Raw genomic sequence first — 21,667 nt, forward strand, 5'->3', positions numbered from 1 at the left:
AATCTGTGATTTTCAGTGTTTACTTTATTTGAACCATAAACAAAATCCTATAGTTATTGGTTTTCCAGCAGGTACTAAGAATGTTGCTTTTAATGACTTATTCCTTCCTTAGTCTTGGCTCCTTTCTTCTATGCCTCACTTGAATACCCTCTTCTGAGTAATATTTCCATTATGTCTCTCATCTCCCTGTCTGTATTGTTTCCCACACTCAAACTCTTCTTTGCAGAAGGCCAGTCCACCCAATGTCAAGGATATACGTGGTTGGAGATATGTTTGCTCCTCATTAAGATCTAATTGCAGCAGGTAAAAGGTTAACAGTGGGAATTGTCTGATCTGATCGTGCTTTCACTGATCATAGGAGAAAAGACTGCTAATGATTTATTATTCAAACTGTTTGCTATATAATCTGTATTATCAGTGAACTGTGCTGCTTACTGTATGAAAAACAGCTGTGGTAGTAAAGAAACTTCATGACATGACCTGCCGAAGGCCTTTGGATGTTTACCTATGTAAGTCCCATTGTGAATTAATCAAACTAGTGAGGCATAGGACGTGATCTGCTAAAAGCAGGAAGACCACAAAGCAGAGTTATATTCTTTCCTAAATCTATTCTTTTCATTGTGTTTCTTTTTCAGTGGCCATGCCAAGTGAATCTTGTGTTTACTTGGAAGACAGCGCGAGGCCTACAAAGCAATGATTTCTGCCAGGCCTCTGCTTAATTGGAAGCAGTGCTAGGATTGCTCTGCCCCTTTAGAGTATTTGTAAGACTTACACAAGCGACTTTATCTTTGCCTTCTGGGCAGCAGTCGTGCTTCATGCACTGGTTTTGTATGGAAAGAACAAGCACAGCTAGATGTGTGGTAATTAAATACAGAACATCAACTTGTAAGGAGCCGAAACCAGAAGGGGTGAATCATGCTCCCAAAATGAGAGGGATAGGAGTTAGGTGTGGGTGGTGGGAACCCAGGGAACTTCGAGACAAGCCCTTGTGCATATTGTGTAGGTTACCATGGCCCTGAGTGCAATTTCCATTAAAGACATGAGCTAAGAGATAAAGACTGCACTAGTAATACTTTGTGCCAAAGTAACAGAAGGGCAACAAAATTAAGTGTTATCCGGTTTCCACTGAAAAGCAAATATTTGTCTCTTTGGGGTTTTATCGGTATAATAATCTTTAATAGAAAGCTAGAAACCCTAACTTTATTCTTTAAAAACAAAAAAAATTTGCTGAGCCGGGCGAACAAACATGGTGCCTCTTCTGCAAACTGTTCAGTCTTTCGAGCAAAGCCACACCAGCAGTTGTCCTAAAGGTTTATAGATCAACACCAAGCAGACAGAGATCTCTAAAAGCAGGAGGCAGTCTTCTAATAGAAGAGTGAATACCATGGACTCCACTAACCTGTTGGGGTGGTGTGCTGGCAGGCCACCTTGCCAGGGTTTAATAATTCTGTTAGGCATGGATCTGATATCCAAGCTTACATTTAAGTTATGGAGAGCCCCCTAAGTAGGACACAAGTGAAGCCTAAGAAATAAAACTTATTTGGCAGTATGAAGATCCTACAATGTTTTTACAGCCCATGTTTTTGTCTGGATCCTGTACCACGACAGAAACAACATGAATTTCACCACCAGCACTTGACAAGGAAGAGTTGAAAATTGAACTGGGAAAACTGCAAAGTCGATGATCAGATCCCGATGTAGAAGCGTGCTAAGCCATTGCTTGCATGTGGGCAAACAAAGGTGAAAAGATGCAGACTCTGAAGGCATAAATCAGGGGATTCACAGATGTTTTTGTGCTTCACAGTGGAATCTGCATGATAGAAATATTGGCCCACTTACCACATTACATTGCCGAGGAATTCAGGAAGATATGGCAAACGCTGTTACTTACACTTGGGAGAGGACTCCCAGAAAATACAATTCCAGAAAACACTGCACTCCTTGAAGGTATGCTGGGGTAGATGAAGATAATAACTGCATGGTTGGGTACATTCTTGTGGAAACTATAATACTGCTACTGTTTAAATAATATATTCCCTCTACTGGATTCACTGTGACATCATCCCTTCTTCTGGCCTAAATATATTGTATTGCAATGTACCAATATTTATATAGCACTTCATATTTCAGTGCACTGGCAAAAGGGCAACAATGACACAGTTAGTTGTGCTCGGTTGGAAGTATGTGGGTTTGTAGGGTGGCCTATGTGTTTTGGTATCAAGTGTGAGGACCAGAGATGCTCTCATCTTAGAATATGCTGCTGTGCTTCAACGTGCAGGGTGGGATTGATAGCGTGCAGAAGGTTTGTTATATATGCTGGGTCTGGTTGTAAATATGCTGCTGTGCTTCAACGTGCAGGGTGGGATTGATAGCGTGCAGAAGCTTTGTTATATATGCTGGGTCTGGTTGTAAGTGTTGGCCTACTGGGCAGGGTTTTCGTTTCATGCTCTTTTGATGTTCTTATCAGTGAATAGTACTTATACAACTAGTGGAACTTACAGCCCGATTTAGAGTTTGGAGGAGGGGTTGCTCCGTCACAAATGTGACCCATGTCCCGCCTGCCATATTTATGTATTTTTTGCAGTTTTTATATAGTGCAAACTCGACCCAAAGGTATCGGAGCGCTTTACATGAGCACCAGTTGCATTACAGACGGACACATTCATTTATTGGGCATGGGGAGATTATGTGATTTACCCAGAATCACAGGATGATTGAGCCTCCCACCAGACTCGAACCTGGTTCCCCAGCGTCAAAGTCGGCCACCCTAGCCATTAAACCAGACCTACTCCCCATTAGGCCACACCTTACAAGTGCCATTGGATAATGCACGTGTAGTACGGCGGAGGGATATGCAAAAACAACAGTTGATGGACAGAATGCAGAACAATGTCATACATTCACCCCAGTACAGAGATCTGGGCCTAAATCCATCGTTTGTTTGCTCACCATGCCGTTCCAGTTTGAACTCAGCCATATGCAAATCAGTCTTGACCCTGTGCCTCATGGGAACAGTCCAGCCGGAACTGCCAAGCCAGGTCCTCCCTGGACTGGAAACAAGCATCCTAGGACCGGTTTTGGAGTTTCACCCATCTTCAGCCAGGTTAGCTTGATTCCAGTGGCATGGAGAGCGCGGGACCCACGTCTGGGCATACCCTTCCCACTCGGGGTGACATATGCAAAAACAACAGTTGATGGACAGAATGCAGAACAATGTCATACATTCACCCCATGTGATACCCCGAAACCGGTCCTAGGATGCTTGATTCCAGTCCAGGGAAGACATGGCTTGGCAGTTCGGGCTGGACTGTTTCCATGAGGCACAGGGTCATGACTGATTTTCATATGGCCATGTCTGAGCTGGGGTGGCGTGGTGAGCAAAATAACGATGGATTAAATCCAGATCTGTGACTGGGGGTGAGTGTTTTGCCAATGTGCAACATTCCGTCCATCTTCTTGTGTGTTTTGGTGTCCGCCCTATGTGGGAAGGGTATTCCCAGACGTGGGTCCCGTGCTCACTACGCCACTGGGTTCAAGCTATCCTGCCTGAAGAGGGGTGAAACCCCGAAACCGGTCCTAGGATGCTTGATTGCGGTCCAGGTAAGACATGGCTTGGCAGTTCGGGCTGGACTGTTCCCATGAGGCACAGGGTCATGACTGATTTGTATATGGCCATGTCTGAGATGGGGTGGCGTGGTGAGCAAAATAACGATGGATTAAACCCAGATCTGTGACTGTGGGTGAATGTTTTGCCAATGTGCAACATTCCGTCCCTCATCTTGTGTGTTTTGCTGTATGGCGGAGGGATATACATCATATTTGTGATGGCATAACCAATCACCCGAATTCTAAATTAGGACCAAAATCTTCCGCCTGTGTTTCTTTTCTTCAGTTTGGCTTTCTATTCTCATCTCCCCAACTGAGGTTAGAAATAGTGGAGTATGGTGTCCGCCATCAGAAGCCTCCACATTCGCTATAAAGTTGCGCACTCCGTTTCTGTCTTCTGAATTGGTTTAAGGTTTCTGATAAACAGCCAATAGGAAGCAGTTGGAAGTGCAAGTCGTTATCAATATAAGCAAACGAAGGATACAAAACATTCCTTACAGCAAGAAACGTGTTTCAAACGAAAACAGTTTTTAGATAAAATGAGGGGCTGGGAGGTAACGTTTGTGGGGGTCTGAAGACGTGACCACTTTAACGTCGACCAACACAACTTTAAAATTAGTTCCAAAAACATCAGGTGACCCACTATTAAAAATATCCCAAGTATAGGGCTGGGGCTGTGACGTAATCTAAGGAAGCCGGCTGCGGTTAGAGAAGTTGGAGGTTATGTCTGTAATTACAGCAAATGTACTGCTTTCAAAGACATCCATTATGGGATGACATCACTGCCCCCTTTCATCTACCTGCCAACTCAGTTTGCCAATTTAAATGTCATGCTGTTTTTATTCGACGCTGATGTACAGCACAACAAAAGGAGAGTTTAAGAACTGAACCGTCATTTTATAATATATTTCAGAGAAAAAGGGGTAAGAATAAACTCTGTAGGGAAAAGACGGTGCACACCAGAGACCAGTGAAGGCGAGTATGTGGGTCAATATTATGTATAGTAAATGTGTGTGAAACTGCAGGGAAACAAATCGAAAACTTGCAATGTAAATTGTTTGCAGCCCAGGACCTCCTTCGTGTTTTGGCTACACTGGGGACTTGTAGATGCATGTTCTAAACATACATATGTGCAATTTGTGCAGCAAGCAGGCAAGAAGAGGTGTGCATGGATGTGATTCGCCCTACTTATTGGTCTTGATACACGTAAACACAGAATGCACAAACGCTTTGGGCCTCATTCTAATTTCCCTTTTATTTCTGCTGTAATATTGCATCCGATAAATACCGATGCCGCATGGTGCGGTATTAAATGGGCATGTCGTTACTACATTATTCCTAGTTGCACTCCTCAGAATGCTTTCCGGTATTCCAAAGTGCAAAAATTCGCATTAGTGATGTGGCGAAAAATATGAGAAGAAAAACCTGAAGTTGTGGCAAATACCGCAAAACACAGAATCCTGATTCCGACGCAACAGTAATGAGGCCCCAACACGTTTTTCTGAACTTTGTACATTCTCCCAGACACTTACATCCATTATATTGATTGCCACACTACTTTTAATTATAAAATGGGTGAAACTATTTATACTTTCTCTACTTTTTACCCATTAGTTTCAAGTGGTCATCCGAATCCTAACTTGCGGCAACAGGCCACACCCTTAACCAATTTTTCTGTGACCAAATGAGCTGGGCCCTTCATCTATTCCAACCAACTATGTGAAGATCCTCGCTTTCCTAAGTGCAGCGTCCTCCCCAGCTTCGGACATGTTTAGAATCACGCCACACATGGAGCTTGGTATTACTAAGTCTGGGTGGTGAACTTCGCTCGCAGAGTTTGCGGAGATTTCCGCACTTTGCATTACGCGGAGCTTGTGGAGTTCCGAAAAACTTGCTCGCGTTCGTCAACATCAAGTTTGTGAGCACGAGCGAGGACAATTCACCTCCGGCAAGATTTTCCTCGTTTGCGATCGTCAACATCAAGTTAGCGAGCGGGAGCGTGGAAACTCAACCACCGGGTGAGACTTCTCAACGCAGGCGGTCAGATTTCTCATTGCAAGTGGTCCCGTATGCTCGCGACCGCTCACATTGGGAAACTGTCCGTTCGCGTTGAGAAAGCTGCAGCTCTAGTAAAAATCTACTCGAGCGGCAGATAGGAAGCAGCGCCCGCATTCGCTGTGCATGGTGCCGTTCGCAATGATTGCACAGCGCAGAAAAGCACCTGCCACTGAAAATCACTGCGGACAGTATTTATCCAATTCACTCCACCGCTTGCGGAGCTCCATGTAGCAGAACTCCGCAAAATCCACCCAGGCTTAGGTATTACACGTCTTGTGTGTGTAACCATTAACTGACCATTCTACATTGGAATTCTTTCATCACACCCAAGCACTTACGTCACTGTTCTACAGAGTCTGTCAGGAATCAAAAGGGTCCCAGTATCTCCAACTCACAAGACACTACATCGCCCCCTTTGTTAAATAAGAAGTACAAATAATACATATATACATCATAACTCTTCGATAAGTCGTTTTGGTGCTTGAATCAATCACCCAGATCTTGTCATGTGATGTTGTAGAGTTATAGGAGGGTGTCCATGACTGGTACTGGTGAGAGAGCCACTGGAACAGTCGTTGGGCTCTCCGGATTCTCAGGTGGATCGGTCTCACTTCTGACACCTGGAGTTTGCAAATGACGAGGCATGTGCTTAAAATGCAAGGAATCTCACACAATGGACTTTCCAGGACGGTGAGCAGTCACCATGTGTCCTTTACTAGTCACAAACCTCAGTGGGTCAGCATCAAATGGAGCATCTCACTTGCCTTTCTGTTTATGCCCGACAATGACTTGGTCTCCTCTTTTGAGGACAGTGCTCGGAGCACACCAGCGTCTATCCACATAGGTCTTCATTTTACGTTTGTGAGGTGAATAAATAGTGTGAAGTTCATCCATGTCAATAGATCTTTCAGTAGTCCATTGTGGCAAATTGGTTTCTCTGGCTCTACCAAACATTAAGGTGGCAGGGCTTTCGCCAGTAGTAGAATAGGGAATTGACCTGTATGCACGAAGTGTAGAATGAAGAACTGATTTTAGCTCAAGCTTTTCCAGTGCAGCATGCTGAACAGACTTCTTGAAGGCGCTCATAAGTCTCTTGACAATACCATTTGCCTGGGGCCAAAGATGTGTGCTTTTCTGATGTTTGGCATTTAGATGAGTGAGAAAATCTTTAAATTCTTAACTACTGAAAGGCAGGCCATTGTCAGATTTCAAAATCGAAGGACACCCCATGTTGCAAAAATACTTTTTAATCTCTCAATAACTCTGTCATAAGTAGTTGATGACAGATCTTCCGGAAGGGGAATATTGAACAACAAACTAGTAAATGATATCCATTGTCCAGGGGTCTAAAGAAGTCAATTACAATCTTTTCCAATGCATGCTTTGAAGATCAGACATTCTTAATGGATACAGGGTTGCTTTGGATGACAAGCAGTTGCACACATGACAGGCCCTTAATTCTTTTTCAACTCTTTCATCAAAACAAGGGAACCACACTCAGTCCCGTAGAGCTTGTTTTGTAGCAACAGTTCCATGATTCCCTTATGTGCCAGTTCAATGACTTGTTGTTTCAGACTCTCAGGTAGGACAGTTCTTGAGCCTCATAGTATAATGCCTTCTGGAGTCAATTAAAGTTGTTCCTTTTTTGAATTTCTGGTTTTGTAGATCCTCATGAGGAGGTTGAGCATGCTTTCGCCAAGACTGATGGGAAATAATGTCTTTGAGGATTAACAGTTTACTAATCTGTCAGTCCTCATGGCAGCAATGATTTGTTCTACAGATGTGGCAGCAGGCGTACTGAATTTCACTATGAAGTTAACATAAGCATCAGCCGCTTTAGAAATGGTGCCATGACACAGTATTGGTACATGCAAGAAGTAGTCAGCATGATTCTAATCTTTTCCTGGATGATGCACAATCGTATAATCATACTTCTGCAGTCATAACCCCCACCTCTCAATGCGAGAGGGCATCTTGGCTTTTGATTTGCCGAAAATGGTGAGTAACACTTGGTGATCGGTGACGGCCGTAAAGTGCTTCCTGTACAGAAACACATGGAAAGGCTCACAAGCCCACACCACAGTGAGGCTTTTTTTCTCAGGTTGTGAATAGGCATGTTCTACCAATGATAAACTGTGGCTAGCATAAGCCACAATGTGTCTTGGGGGCATTTGGATGTCCAGTGTGCTGGTCAAGGATGGTACCCAACCCAACTGGGCTTGCATCAACAACAACCTCTATCTGCAATTTCAGCTCAAAGTATGCCATTTCAGTGGTGTTCTTAATCGCATGCATGATTTTCTTGAAGCTTTGTTTGCATTTTGGTGACGATCGAAATGGAAAATTTCGTTTTGTCAAGTCTCTCAATGGGGCACTTACAGTGACAAAGTCACATATATACCTTGAACAGAAACTGGCCATACCAAGTAAGGCTCGCAGAATAGATACAATTTGTGGAGAGACGTGGATGATATGGCTTGTACTTTATTTGGATCTGTAGTCGTTCCCCCATCAGAAAAGATTTGACTGAAGTACTTGAGTTTTGTTTTATAAAACTCACACTTTTCTGCATTTAAAGTGACACCTGCATCAGCAAGGATACAACCTTATCATGTTCCTTTTGCTTGGTCCCAAAACCATGATGTCATCACTGTGATTGAAAGCATGTGTGACTGGCTGTATTATGAAACCATTGATACCCTGAAAGAGTTCTGCAGCTGAGGATACTCCTTTTATATTGACATAAACGCACCTGAATTTTCTTTCCAGTTCCAGTTGGTGATATCCTTTGTTCAAATCAAGCCAGGAAAAGACTTTGACTCCATTCAGCTGCATAATCATGTCAGCAATGTGCGGACCTAGATGTCGTTCTCATTTGTTCACCTTGTTCACTTGGTTCATATCAGCGCAGATGAGCATGGCTCCTACACTATCCTTTTTCCGCAATACCAGTATGGGTGAGCGCTCAATGATGTCATGCTTTAATAGTGTCTCAAGTTCTTTCTCAACAACCTCTTGCAAATGAAATGCAATTCGACAATGTTGTTGAGCAACGGGAAGGATATCCTCATTTATGTGAAGTTGCATTTTCATTGTCTGAAATCTTCCCAGTCCATGAAACAACGATGGAAACTGATTCACTATCTCAAGATAGGCATTGGCATTGTAGTTTACAGTAATCAGCCCCATGTCAGCACCAGTGCTGAAACTGAGCAAACATGCACTTGACGAAGTGCTTTGCAGGACATGAATTGGTGCTTGTACTTTCGTCTTTTTATGCAACACAGTTGCTAGAAATTAACCTGGACTTTGAAGTGAGATCAAAGAAGACCATGTATACACTTTGGTTTTCAACGGGGTTAATCAGGGCACTGGAGACAGTTAATCGCACTTTTCCGCCAGAATTTATCGACGTGCCACTGTCCATGAAAAAAGGTATGAAGCACCAATTCACTTTCAGTGTAATTTTGGGACTGAATCCAAATGAATTTCGCAGTTTCACCTGTCGATCCAGCTTCGACCGCCATTCTTTCTTTCAAGATACTAATCCCACATGCCCACATTGTGCAGTGGTCGACATAGACATTGCACACCCATCTTCCCCACTGCTGCTTGATAATAAGACTGCCGAACTTTTAGACGTAGAATTTGATGACAATCGGCGTTGTTCAGTTGCTACTTGCCTCAAATGATGTTGCTGCTTGTCGTTGTGGGCGTGGTTGGAACATCCCTGGAACTTTCTAACAAAAATTTATTTTTCTCGACGTGACAAACTTGATCTTGCCTCATTTTTGTTTTCTTGACGTGATGCACTTGATGCTTTTCTCGCTTTGCAAACTGTTATAAAATGGTTCTCTTTCCCACAGCCTATGCATATCTGTCCAATGGCAGGACATTTACCCTCATGTGGAAAGGAAAAATCTACATAAAAGAACACAACTTCTTTGTCTTTGGAGATGTTACTTTGTGGCCTTCTACCTTGTGTTTTGGCGTACTTTTCACACTCCGCACTGATTCAGTTTGGGCCGTTCCAGCCTCCATGTTAGCGGCTTGCCTGCCAGCTCTTCATTCTGCTCTAGCAGCCATGAGTACTCACTCCAAGCTGAGGCTCTCTTTCAGCATTTGTCTATTACTCTGGGATGCACGGCCTCTTCATCATTAAACTCATTGAACTTGCAATGCTTCATGAGCAAATCAAGTCTTTCTACAACAACGCATCCATTGTTTCACCAGCTTTCTGCCTTTCTTGGTTGAAAAAAAAAAAAAAAAAAGAAAATGCACCTTTCATAGCCAACATTTGGCATTGGATTGAACTTGGTGTTTAGCACCTCTTTGTTTTGACGGCATGTCACTCCACCACTGTGTAGTATATTTCATCACTTCTTTTACTCCTTCACCTGCCATATTATTCAGATATTCAGTGATCTTTTTGTCCTTTACTTCTTCCTGCGCCTGAATGAAATTATCTAAGGTTATCAATCCCGGCAGTCCATCTGTCGACAATAGTCTGCTTTTTGGCGGTGTCGAAGGGAGGTGGTGGTTTTAAGAATGGGGCAGCATCATAACCTGTGGAACTTTCTACTGTCGAGAGTGGAGCCTGCTCCGGCAGCATTGACTGCCCACTTGGACCAGCACCTTTGTTAAGTACAAGCCATTTGCTAACATTTAGGTCGTCGCCACTGCTCTCTGGTTGTGAGGTGCTGTCTTCTTTGGCAGAGAGCAGCGATTTTGTTTTTTGCAAGGGTCTTCACCACTCTCACCTCTGTGCATTGTACCTGATTTCTTATGCCTTAACATTTTTTGGGTGTTAGGAATGATTTCCGCTTTTAGCGCTTCTTTACGCTCGGCGATCACTGCCTTTGGCGCTTCTCTCTACCTGGTTGTATTTAGAGTTGTCGTACAGTACGAGTGAGGGCTCTGTGTTATGCTGTAGCACAGTATCTCTTGTCTCAACTTTACCAGCAAGTGATAAATGAGTGTACCTTTGAGATGAAAAATAACCCCTTATCCAGTCCAATAAAAGTACTTCACAGAAGGTGGAATGATACACCAAACAGCCAATGGTGAAAGGTGAGTGAGTAATTACGCCGCTGGGTGTAACCAAAGACCAAATCTGTTTATATTTTTTATAATTAAAGACTGTCGTTCTGCAGACAGTTGTGCTGTCAAGCTAAATCTTAAATTGTATATATTTATATGACATTGCAACTGTTCATATTTTTGCAGCCTTGGGTGTTTTGTAGGGAACAGAAATTATATAAAAGCGAGTCTCAAATGCACAATCTAAGGCAATTTGTATCCTACACAGTTCTTACTATCTTGCAAATAGGCAAACAGGGTATACTAAAGCTTGAATTTGTGCTGGCTTACAGCTGAATCTTTCCTAAAATCATATACCGCTAGATCCAAATACTTGTATAGGCTGCATAGTTAAGGATGCTGTTTCTTGAATACAGTTACACATTTAAAAAAACATCTAGTCAGTTCATTTAAATCTACCTGTTACTTTTGGACAGTTTCTAATTTTATGAAAAGAGATGACAGGAGTATTAAAATGCAAAAGCAACTGTGTGTTTTTACTGATGTCATGCAGTTGGTTCATCATGTTTGGAACCTTAGCTAAAATGGCCTACAGCAGATCGAAAATGCAGCCTCATGCCTTGCATCTAGCACCAAGTGGTGGGGTCACTTCTATGAGGCTTTATGTAAAGTGCAAGAGACACTGGGAAAACAGGAGTTGAGTTATCACACATCAATGATTTTAATGTAGGTTAACTTTTCCTAAGCAAAAACTTCCCTTTACTGAGCCTCCTGCTTCAAGATAGCCTGTACTGCACTGGAAGATGTGTGCTAGAGGATGTGCCTTCTTGGAAATGCTGTGGACCCTACTTCCACCTAATATTCCAGTTACAGATAACCCGATGGCCTTCCACAAATGTATTACTACATATGTAACCACAGAATTTGTTAGTAGTTGCTTTTCCTAGGTCCATAGTCTTAGTACCATTTGACCACTTTGATGATGCTAGAGTGTATTAAAAGCACAATACAATTTAACATAGCATACATAACAAAATGTCAATCAAGCATTCTGGCTAATATGAAGGGGGAATTTAGTAAGCATTAATGTCCTATAAGAGTTACTTATGTAAGTCCTTAACTCACTGCACCACTATCAAAGAAAAAAATCGAATATATAATCTTAATAGCCCAAATTTAACACTATATTGACATTTCATGTTTTAACCCCTTCGCTGCCGCGCGAATTCCGCCACAGCGCTGGGGGGTTTGGGGGGGTTGACTGCGCCACTGTGCTCATGACGGAACCATGCCGTCATGAGTCACGGGTGAGCTGTGCTCATGACGGCGTGGTTCCGTCATGACTCCACCCACTGCGCTAATCGCCCGCACAGGCAGGGAATTAGCGCCGCGTGGGAGGAGCGGCCGCCAACGGCCGCAGCATGACGGAACCACTCCGTCATGAGCACAGTGCGCCCGTGGCTCATGACGGAGTGGTTCCGTCATGAGCGGGGAAGGGGTTTATGAATTCTAACCTCTTGTAAATTAATATTCTTCTTCTGTGAAATAGGTACAGGCTCTCTGTAAGGTCAATTATCTAATAAGGTTTCCCAGTGAAGGATGGCCTGTACAAAAGAAGTAGTGAAACACTGATTTTGATCTGAAGCTATGTTTCTGGGTAGACATTGATATACATCAATAATGTAAACTTATGGTAAGCTGTGAATGATTACACAGAGCATCTGGTACCGTCTCAAATCAGGAACACAGGCTTCTTCACTTATGGAAAGGCATGTGTCTTAACCAGAGAGTGATTAGCCGGAAAGGGAAGGTCTTCTTTGGAAACAGCTTTCAAACCCTAACGTTTGTACCAGACCTAGGCAAACCATGCAAGTCCAATGAAACAGAAAGCTGCCCGTGGCTCGAACCAACGATTAATACAACATGATTCCACATTACTATAGCCTCCTTAATGATGATGGATATGATCTTGGCATTGTGATTCAGCAAAGCACTGAACACAAAATACTTCTCAAAGTTCTTCTCCCTAATGTTAAGGCCTGTGTTGTATGTAGGGTGACCACACACTTCAAGGTTTTTACTGACACTTTACATTTCTGGCCTTTTGTGGTAGCCTAATGCATTCTAGGTGTTGTAGCATTGTTTTGCTGAACTAATTATTTGAATTCATCTACATCAATGATTTTTAGGTGAAATGTTCATAACTGGAGACCGGGTCTGAAATATTGTGAAGTAAGCTGCTTACCCTAATTGTATCTTAAGAGGCATTAGGATAAGCTGCCTGCTAAAAGTCAACACTCCCTCATTTTCATTTTAACATGACTCCAGTAGTTGTGTTACCATAACATTGTTTGTAGGATTGGATGTCACTGCTACACACTGAGCAGCACATGACACCTGGCAGTTAGATCAGTCTGTTGTATGTCGGAGGCGGTGGTAAGAAAGGGGGTGCATGTCAGGAACCTCAAACTGTGGACATGAATAAACTAGCACTTGTTGGATCAGTTTCCTATTCCAAGGGGAAGCAGAGACTCTGGAATTCTTCTAAACTTGAAATACTAAGCATGGCTATGAAGGTCTTACCTGGTATGTGCTCTCCTCCATAAGTAATATTGACATCATAGTCTCCGGGAGCATACGGAATGTATTCCACGCTACAGCTGCCATCTTTGTTGTCTTTGCAGGACATTTTGGATTCGGATGGGCCCTCAACTGTTATTCCAAGGCCACCGATTCCGGCACCTCTGCAAAAGTATAAATCATCAGATTAACTTCTTCCCATAGCAACATCAATGAAGGAACACACAAATGGAGTGCATGCAGAAGTGTGTCCTCTCGCACACACACCTTTCTGTTTTTAGTCCTTCCCCAAGTACAGAAAGGAACGACTCCCTCTCCCAGTCACCTAGGAGATGAGTTTAAGTCACCAGATATTCTACAATATTGAACTGGGCACACAGGCAAACTAAAAGAATCACATTGTTTATCATAACCCACTTTGTTACCAGCAAAATACGTCTACTAACACACACCCCATACCAGTGAAAATAAAGGTGACCCTGTAACACAGGGTTCTACAAAGACAGTCCTGGAGGCTCGGATCCATGCAACATTTTAAGCATATCCTCATTTAGATAAATGTAGTTATCTTAAAAATCTGGCATGGATCCAGTCCACGAGGACCGATTTTGGAGAACCCTGCATAACAGGTTACTTAGAACAACTATACGAATAAATACACTGCCAATCAATTGTTACAACAGTGCAAAGATCAACTCCTTCTAGTCACCAAATCGCAGCGTACCCGATATGAGAAAAATGTTGCTTCAGAGATTACTTTTTACAATGCCACAGCCTCCCAAAATGCTGTATGGCAATTTGAATTTTTTTTTTTAAAGTCTCTTAAGCCGGACTCACTTCACCATAAGCAAAGTACCACTACATACCAATGAAACACCTCTCGGCAGGTTCAGTCAATCCCAGCTCAAAGCACAAACAAAATCCCAGAACACATCAGTAACTAAAGATCATAGATGACTCCCATATTTGGTCAATGATCAGCATATGCCATTGCTACATCTGAGTACTCCAATTGTTATCCATTTTGGATCCCGAGCAGACTGCTCACTATTATTGGCTCCTAATCAGCACAAAATCAAATTGAAGGGCTCTCTTGTTCACAAATCAATGCTTTCATGAACAGCCACAAAATATCTCAGCAACAAGATACAACACTCCATCCATGAATTTACTGCAGGAAGGTGGGAGTTCTAAATTGGGAGAGCAGACAGTTAGATATGGGACCCCAAGATGACAAGGTACATTAGATCCAACCTAATAGGCTGAGAAGTTGTTATACCATTGTGGTTAGGAACACAAATGGAGGTTTTCACGTATACCCAGCAAAAGACTTTAAACCAAGTAACTCCTGTGGGTTACCAAGTCCAAGGAAGCAAATTAAATGAGAGCCGTAGTTGGCAGTGCTTATATGAAACCAAATAAGGTCAGAAGAAATGGTAGACATATCGCTCATATTTTCAAGTGAGACAAAATGAGTGAACAGACACTCTGTACGTTCCCACAGCGAGAAGGAATGCTTAACATAATAACTGTATTTTCTAGAGAAAATGTATGGATGTGGATAGATACTTTCTATGTCCCAACTAGAAGAGAGTGAAATGATGAAGTGCTAAAAGAATGGTCACTTGCCAAGAGAATGCAGGTTCCATGGGTTTCTTTTTAGCGAAGGATAAAAGCCTACACCTAAGAAGTATATGTCAGGCATACTATATGTACATGTATTAAGTGCGTGTTACACACAAAAGAGCCACGTAAGTGAAAAAAATATAAAGATATTCAATCAGCACATTATGTACCATGCTCATGTTACGCCAGCCTAGTATTGGACATACACAAAAATGTGACAGGATGTCCTCACACACCACCAGGGGGCACATTACATATAGTGCCCCAGGGGCACAACAGGTGTTTGCACCCGCTTTGCATGCTTCCGGGGCACACTAGTTTTGCAGAAGGGGCTGCAAACGATTGTGCGGCTCCTTCTGTAATACCAATAGCGCTGGCGCACATAAAGCGGCAGTGCTATCTTCAAGGGGGCGTTCCCTCATTTGCATGGGAGCGTGCCCTATGCAAATGAGGGGATCATTTGCCTCTGCGCCCGCGCCATATTACCGACTTGGGCACAGAGGCAAAGAAGCCCTCAGGAGGCGCACTAAGAGTGCGCCAACTAAAAAGGTGGCGCACTCTCAGTGCGCCTCCTGAGAGCAGCCGTCTGCAGGGGGTAAAGGGAGTCCTATGGACCCCCAGACATCCCCTTGCAGGTAGGTGCAGTCACAGACTGCACCCACCTGCAAGGGGATCTCTATTCCCCTTTAAAAGTGCAGGCGGGTTGCCGCCTGTACGGTGAAACACGGAGCGGCTTCAAGCAGCTGCCATGTATTTCACGTGAATGCGCTGCCCCCAGGGTAGCACAAGTTCGCGGATACCCCGGGGGCAGCACATTCCCCATAGTCTGGTGCATTTTCCTTCATTGCAATGGGCGCACCTTTTGAAAGGTGAGCCTGGCGCAATGAAGGAAAATGCGCCCCATGTGTAATGCAGCCCCTGGTATCATGCTTCATGATAGGACTCCTCTCGCTCTTCAAAAACCCCGTTTGATGAAGAGCGGGCCTACACCCTAGAGTCAGGGAGGCACTTCTATCCAACTATGGATCCATGAAACCAGGTTTTTGAATTGAACTTAATGTCCAATAGAAGGCTGACGTAACAGGAGCATGGTGCATAATGTGCTGACTGAATATCTCTATGCTTTTTTAACTCGGTTGGCTCTTTTGTGTGTAACAGTCTGACTCAAGGCCAGTTCACCCTTGAGGCCAGATAGTTCCCTACCGTGGACAGCCTCCATGGTTTATATGTTTTGATATTTATTAAGTGCACCTACAGCAAAACAATTCTAGGTATCCTGACACAATGTATATGATACTTAATGGTCTATGGAAGAGCAGGAAAAAGACTCATAAACTGCAATAACATAAATCATAGTGTCTGAATTACCTGGTGATGACTGAAAATGCATTTGGTTTGTTTGTGAGTCCTTCTTTCAGTCCAGTTCCTTGAGCCTGGACATGTGATGGGTAGCAGCCCTCGGTCACGCCCACTTTAAAGGGACTATTGAGAAGAGGCTCGTCATCATAGGTCACGTCAACTGTGTGAATACCTTTTAAAATAAATCGAAATGTAAGCAAAGGTTGTTTCCATGCTGAATAGTCACACATTTTTTATGGAAACGTCAGACAGGAAACCGTTACGTCTTCACTCTTTTCACATTGATGTTACCGTGCAAATGGATTTAGCACACTGGCACACACTGGGACATGCAGAAGTACAAAATATTACAGACACTGCCTCAAGGAAGGTTTCAGAAATTATTTCAAAGAAACACAGATTGGCCCAATCGCCAAAAGAGGTCATCATCTACTTTCATCAACTATAAATAAACTACATTTGAGTCATATGCTGGAAGGGCATCACAGCGGTACACTGTCCGCTTAATCAAAATATCAATTAAGTGAACATGGGACGTTTATCAGAAGAGTAAATGCTTTTCATCCTGTTTAAGGAAACGCACCATAAATATTTTTGACCACGTTAGTTTTTTCCAAGAAAGCATTGGATTACACAGAACAGGAATGTTTTGCACATATATGGTGATTAAGGGAGAAGCAGAGACACCTTTGTGTGCAAAGGGATTAGCCTGATTTGCCTTTTTGGAAATCTTGTCGGTAATTTTGGGAAATACTCCACTATCTTTAAGGGAGCCACTGATTCATAGCATCCTCACTCTAAGAGATACTGGTGCCAGGATGAGATATATTTGTGAATTTGAACTTGAATGCTAGCTGATGAGATTTAGACTGCTATACAATTATAAAGCAATTAGTGAACTGAAGTCTCTTATACTATTTAAATGCATTCTCAGAATGTCTAATCCAGCAGAATGTTGACATTCAATTGGCAAGAAGAGAGCACTATCTAGATGCTAACTCCTAAAATAGGAACAAATTATAGTGGTGGCAGCAAATAAAGAAATGTTTGAAAAAGCATGCAATTCTTAAAGTCAAGTTGTGGCATATTGGGTTACATAACATGATTGTTTGATTTTATAATAGATATTAACCCTTTCACTACAAGGGTGCTTGAGCACCTTGGTACCAGAGCTTTTTGCTAACCATCGGCAGTAGGTTGCTCAAGCACATATCCCTGCAAAGGCTTGACCCCCCACCCAACTCTGCACCAATGGGTCTCCGGAGCAAGGTGTTACCAGACATTTATATGTTTTCTATGGTGTAGATGGCATACAGACAAACTTGGAGTAATGTATTTTAGAAATCTAGAGACCTGCACGCGAAATCCCAGTTTAGGGTATCTATATTTGGATCACAGATGTCTCCCATGGGCTGTATCTGAAATTAGGTCACATTTTTAACATTTAAACAATCTAAGGCTTTTATAACTGGGTATCAAACCTTACTCAACCTGATTGAAAGGCTGTTAGGTCCTGCTGAACAGGTTTGTTGGATTTTTAGCATGTTTTTTCCCGAAAACTAAAAACTCTTCAAACAGGAAGATATCCTTCCTAAGGTATGACCCAAATCTAGGTTTCCTTAGAAGTTCTGAGAGAGGGGTTATTAGAGAGGTGAGTTTAGGCAGTGATTAAGGCACTAAATGCCAGGAAATGATTGATGGTTGAGATTCCAGGAGGATGGCTCATCTTGCCTAAGCGTCACAAGGGAACCTACCAACCATTAGTGAAATCTAGAGACATAGAGGAACCACTGTGATATGCCATGCAGGAATTTAAATAGTTTTATACCCAAAACTCTCTGCAAAAGTAAAAGTAGAGGTTAAAAAAAAACCTTCCTCTTTCTGTTGCAGAAAACTCCAGAAATTCAGGCAAATGAAAAGGGTCCTACAATCCAATATTTACACAGTTCTCTCACAAAAAGTACCCCACATGTGATTGGGCCAATTACACAGAAGAGAAATAGGCCAAACTTGCCTATGTGACACAATATTGACAGCACATGGTCAGATATTGGACCAGTTCCTGTCTGTTATGCTAGGCCCACCCTCAAATGTGAGGCACTTTTTTTATTGGAGAAAGTGTGAGAACACTGGGTGGCGGGAGTTTTGCTGTCCACTACAAATTCAAGAACTCACAGTCACAGAAAAATGCGAAAATTATATTTTGTTCCCAATGTTTGATATGTTCGGGGCATTTGGGTAAGAAACATAATGGTATGAATGCAAGTCACACCACTCGTCCTAGTTCATAAATGCTTTTGCTATGCCCCAGTAAGGAGCTGAGGGCTTGTCTAGGCTCCTTGCCGAAGTGCAGACATATGTCTCTCTGTGCTCCAGTGAGTAGAAAGGGGGTATGTCTGTGTGTGGGTGGGTGGGTGTGTCTGTCACCCCCCCCCCCTCCCCCCAGCGGGTGTATATGAGCTGTTTGGAATTCTTTTTCCCCCTTAGGATAAGAAAATATGCATCTGGATCATTGCTGGGGCTCAAACTCACAGCTCCTTCCTCTTGGACAGAGTAGCACTGGGAGACAAAAGAGCTGTCTCAAACTGAACAACAGTCCTCCTATATCCTCTTCTAATCCCCACTGCCTGTTTTTTTTTCTGTTGCTGTGGTGGGAGGAATGGTGGGAGAGATAAGAGGAGCTTTGTGTCTCCTCCTGCCCTCTCACCCACCTCCCTCTCTCCCACAGAATAAAGGGCCTTCAGCTGGTGGGCGTGAACTGAGGGCAGTAATAGCTGACCCAGCCCCTCCCATTGTCCTGCCCACAAGTTGGATCCTTGATAGACCTGGGAGGGGCTACGGAATCCCTCCCTGGCCCAGTCAATGTGCATGTGATGTCACTAACGACATCACATGCACATTAATGAGGAGGCTCAGAAGTGTGCACTAGCTGCTTCAGTAAGGAGTTGACCATTGTCAAGAAATGACTGACCATGGACAAACTATTTACCCCACCCCCTGATAGTGAAGGATGTTATACCCCATCAGGGGGAACAAAAAATGGGCACTAAGGGCCCTTTCCCTCTGATGTCTATATAGGTCATAAGGGTGTCCTGTGGACACTCTTTCAAGACCCATCTATAGGCCAGCAGAGCAAGGAAATGGTTACAATCACATCACATGATAGGCATGACTTTTTTGTCATGCCTTTCTGTAAAGATTTGAAAAATCATTCAACTGTATAGAATTGCAAATAAAACAAATTTAACTTCCGAGACGTAATAAGTAAGGTTTCCTTGAAACACAGTTGGTGAAGCTGATCCTCCAGAGGAATGACTGTCTTGGCATCACAGCCTAGGCTAAAATCTGGGTTAAATGCTGCCAGCCTCTTTGAGGTATGATCCCTATAGAATAAAAGTATGCCCAATAATTTTAGGATTGAGGTAAAGACTAATGGATTAGCCCGCTTAAAAGTCCACAGTAAAAGTCCACAGAATATATTTTTAAGATGAGTCACACCATCTTTTACTTTGCTGAGACATGTTCCAAACATATTATAATCAGTGCAGGCTACCTTTTTCAAAGGGAGTGTACTCGACCGCATATGTTCCATCGGCATTGTCCTTGACGAGGCAATCAGTGGAGGCACCTGAAGGATTACTGATCTGGGCCTTAATGTGGTCACCTCCAGTTTTTGTCAGAGGTCGGGCGTCAACCATAAAACTTGTAGTAGCTTCTCTGAAGACATCTAAGGAAGGGTTATAATTATACAAATAAGTCAATCAACATGGATCAATATCAAACCTACATTTTCATTCAATTTGAGTCACAAAAACAAATTATACTTGGAATAGTATTGGGCATGGACAGCTCAATTCACAAAAATGTTTTTATTTTCAAGTAAGACTTGCACATAAAAAGTACTAAAATGCATGCAGATTTCAGTGGAATACTACTTATCCCCATGTATGGATACCAAGAATTTATGGACATTTATACTTTTGAGAAACATATGCATCAAATATCAGAAACTCAGAAACTTGGTAAAGTGTAGTGACACTTCAATCAAATCACTTTTATGAAACCAAGCATAGCTTAATGTATGTCAAATCCTGCTCAGACTCTTAAGCTGAGGGACCTCCACACATTTTTTTACAGGAATTTTGTTTTTTAAAATTTTCGAAAAAATCACAGTGATGCAAGTTAGTCTGCCTGATAATAACACAATCATCCCCATCACTGCCCATTTCCTGCTCTTTCTGGTTTTAAAGGAGAAATACTAGTTTAGCATTACCCAGCGTGCAGGCCTGTGGTTTTGCTGTAGCCTATTACTGGACCCCAACAGGACACATTATTAATCTAGATGGGGCACCAAGGTCCACCTACCACAAACCAGTTATGTAAACATTATAGGGCTCGAAGCAGGCATATTTCAATCTCATAAAATAATTATTAGCGGGTTCCATACTTTCATGAACTTGACCTTTGGGTTCATCAAGTCCTGTGTAAATTTCTGCCACATTCTAAGGAACCATAAAGCAATCTTTGGCATCGCCCTTGATTTTACACAAAAGGGCAATAAGTATCTTTGCAGTACAGTATTTGTAACAACATCCTTGTTTCAATGTTCATACCATCCAGTTGGGAAATGTCTAAGCCCAACATGATGACGCCCAGGTCCTCTTGAATTGGGAACCAACACCCCCTAATGTGACCCAGGACTTCCTTTCAGAAGTTTAGATTGAAACTCATTTCCCCCAGATATGTAAAAAAGGACACTACCTTGGTATCACAGCTCCAGAATTTGTTGGAAATTGAGGAGATGATCCTATGAAGGCTCTGTGGGATCAAACACCACTGATACATAATTGGCATGCAGGTTCCCAGTATGGGATGCTTCTGAAGATGTGTGGGTTAGTGTCACAAAAGTCAGAACAATCCTTATCATCTGGTGCGTTCAGTAGGGATGCCCCCATCTTTCCTGGTATGCCCAAGTGTTTTCATGCTTTCTCTTCTGGAGGATATTGTATATGTTGGATATTCACCTAAGGGAATCATCACATTTCCCAATGTAGGTTTCTATCTTGGTCAGCGGTCTGAATGCGGCTTCTTAACTGACAGGGGATACAATGGAGTACTCGAATCTATTGAATGTTTTAAGCCTTAATTCGATTACAAGTTCGCAAAAAGACTTAAACGGACCCCATTGGAAGAGCTCCAAGGACACTGGGTAGGAGATAGGATTCTTGGAAAAGGATGACATCTTGGTCCTGAGAGCATTTGTAACTCCAGAATCAATACCTTTTACTGGTGTCCTTCACATTACGGGATACAAGTTTGAATTTATATGAATGTAATGTTCATCTGTTTGTCTGTCGAGTTGAGAGGTCTTGCCTAGGATGCTCCTCCCAGATGATAT

The 21,667-nt window shown here is 42.7% G+C and overlaps 1 protein-coding gene across 4 annotated transcripts in view; it reads right to left on the minus strand.

Annotated features, from left to right (window-relative positions):
• Positions 1 to 21,667, minus strand: part of FLNB (filamin B) — a 446,441-nt gene that overhangs the window by 115,535 nt on the left and 309,239 nt on the right. For all 4 annotated transcript variants that reach the window (XM_085624763.1, XM_085624762.1, XM_085624761.1 and 1 more), the window contains exons 22-24: positions 19,823 to 19,996; positions 16,279 to 16,441; positions 13,288 to 13,448 (exon numbers count right to left, since the gene is read on the minus strand). In XM_085624763.1, the coding sequence (XP_085480889.1) occupies positions 13,288 to 13,448; positions 16,279 to 16,441; positions 19,823 to 19,996 (498 nt within the window). The remainder of the gene's footprint in view (positions 1 to 13,287; positions 13,449 to 16,278; positions 16,442 to 19,822; positions 19,997 to 21,667) is intronic.

This window comes from Triturus cristatus, chromosome 9 (genome assembly GCF_964204655.1).
Source record: "Triturus cristatus chromosome 9, aTriCri1.1, whole genome shotgun sequence".
NCBI lineage: Eukaryota > Metazoa > Chordata > Amphibia > Caudata > Salamandridae > Triturus > Triturus cristatus.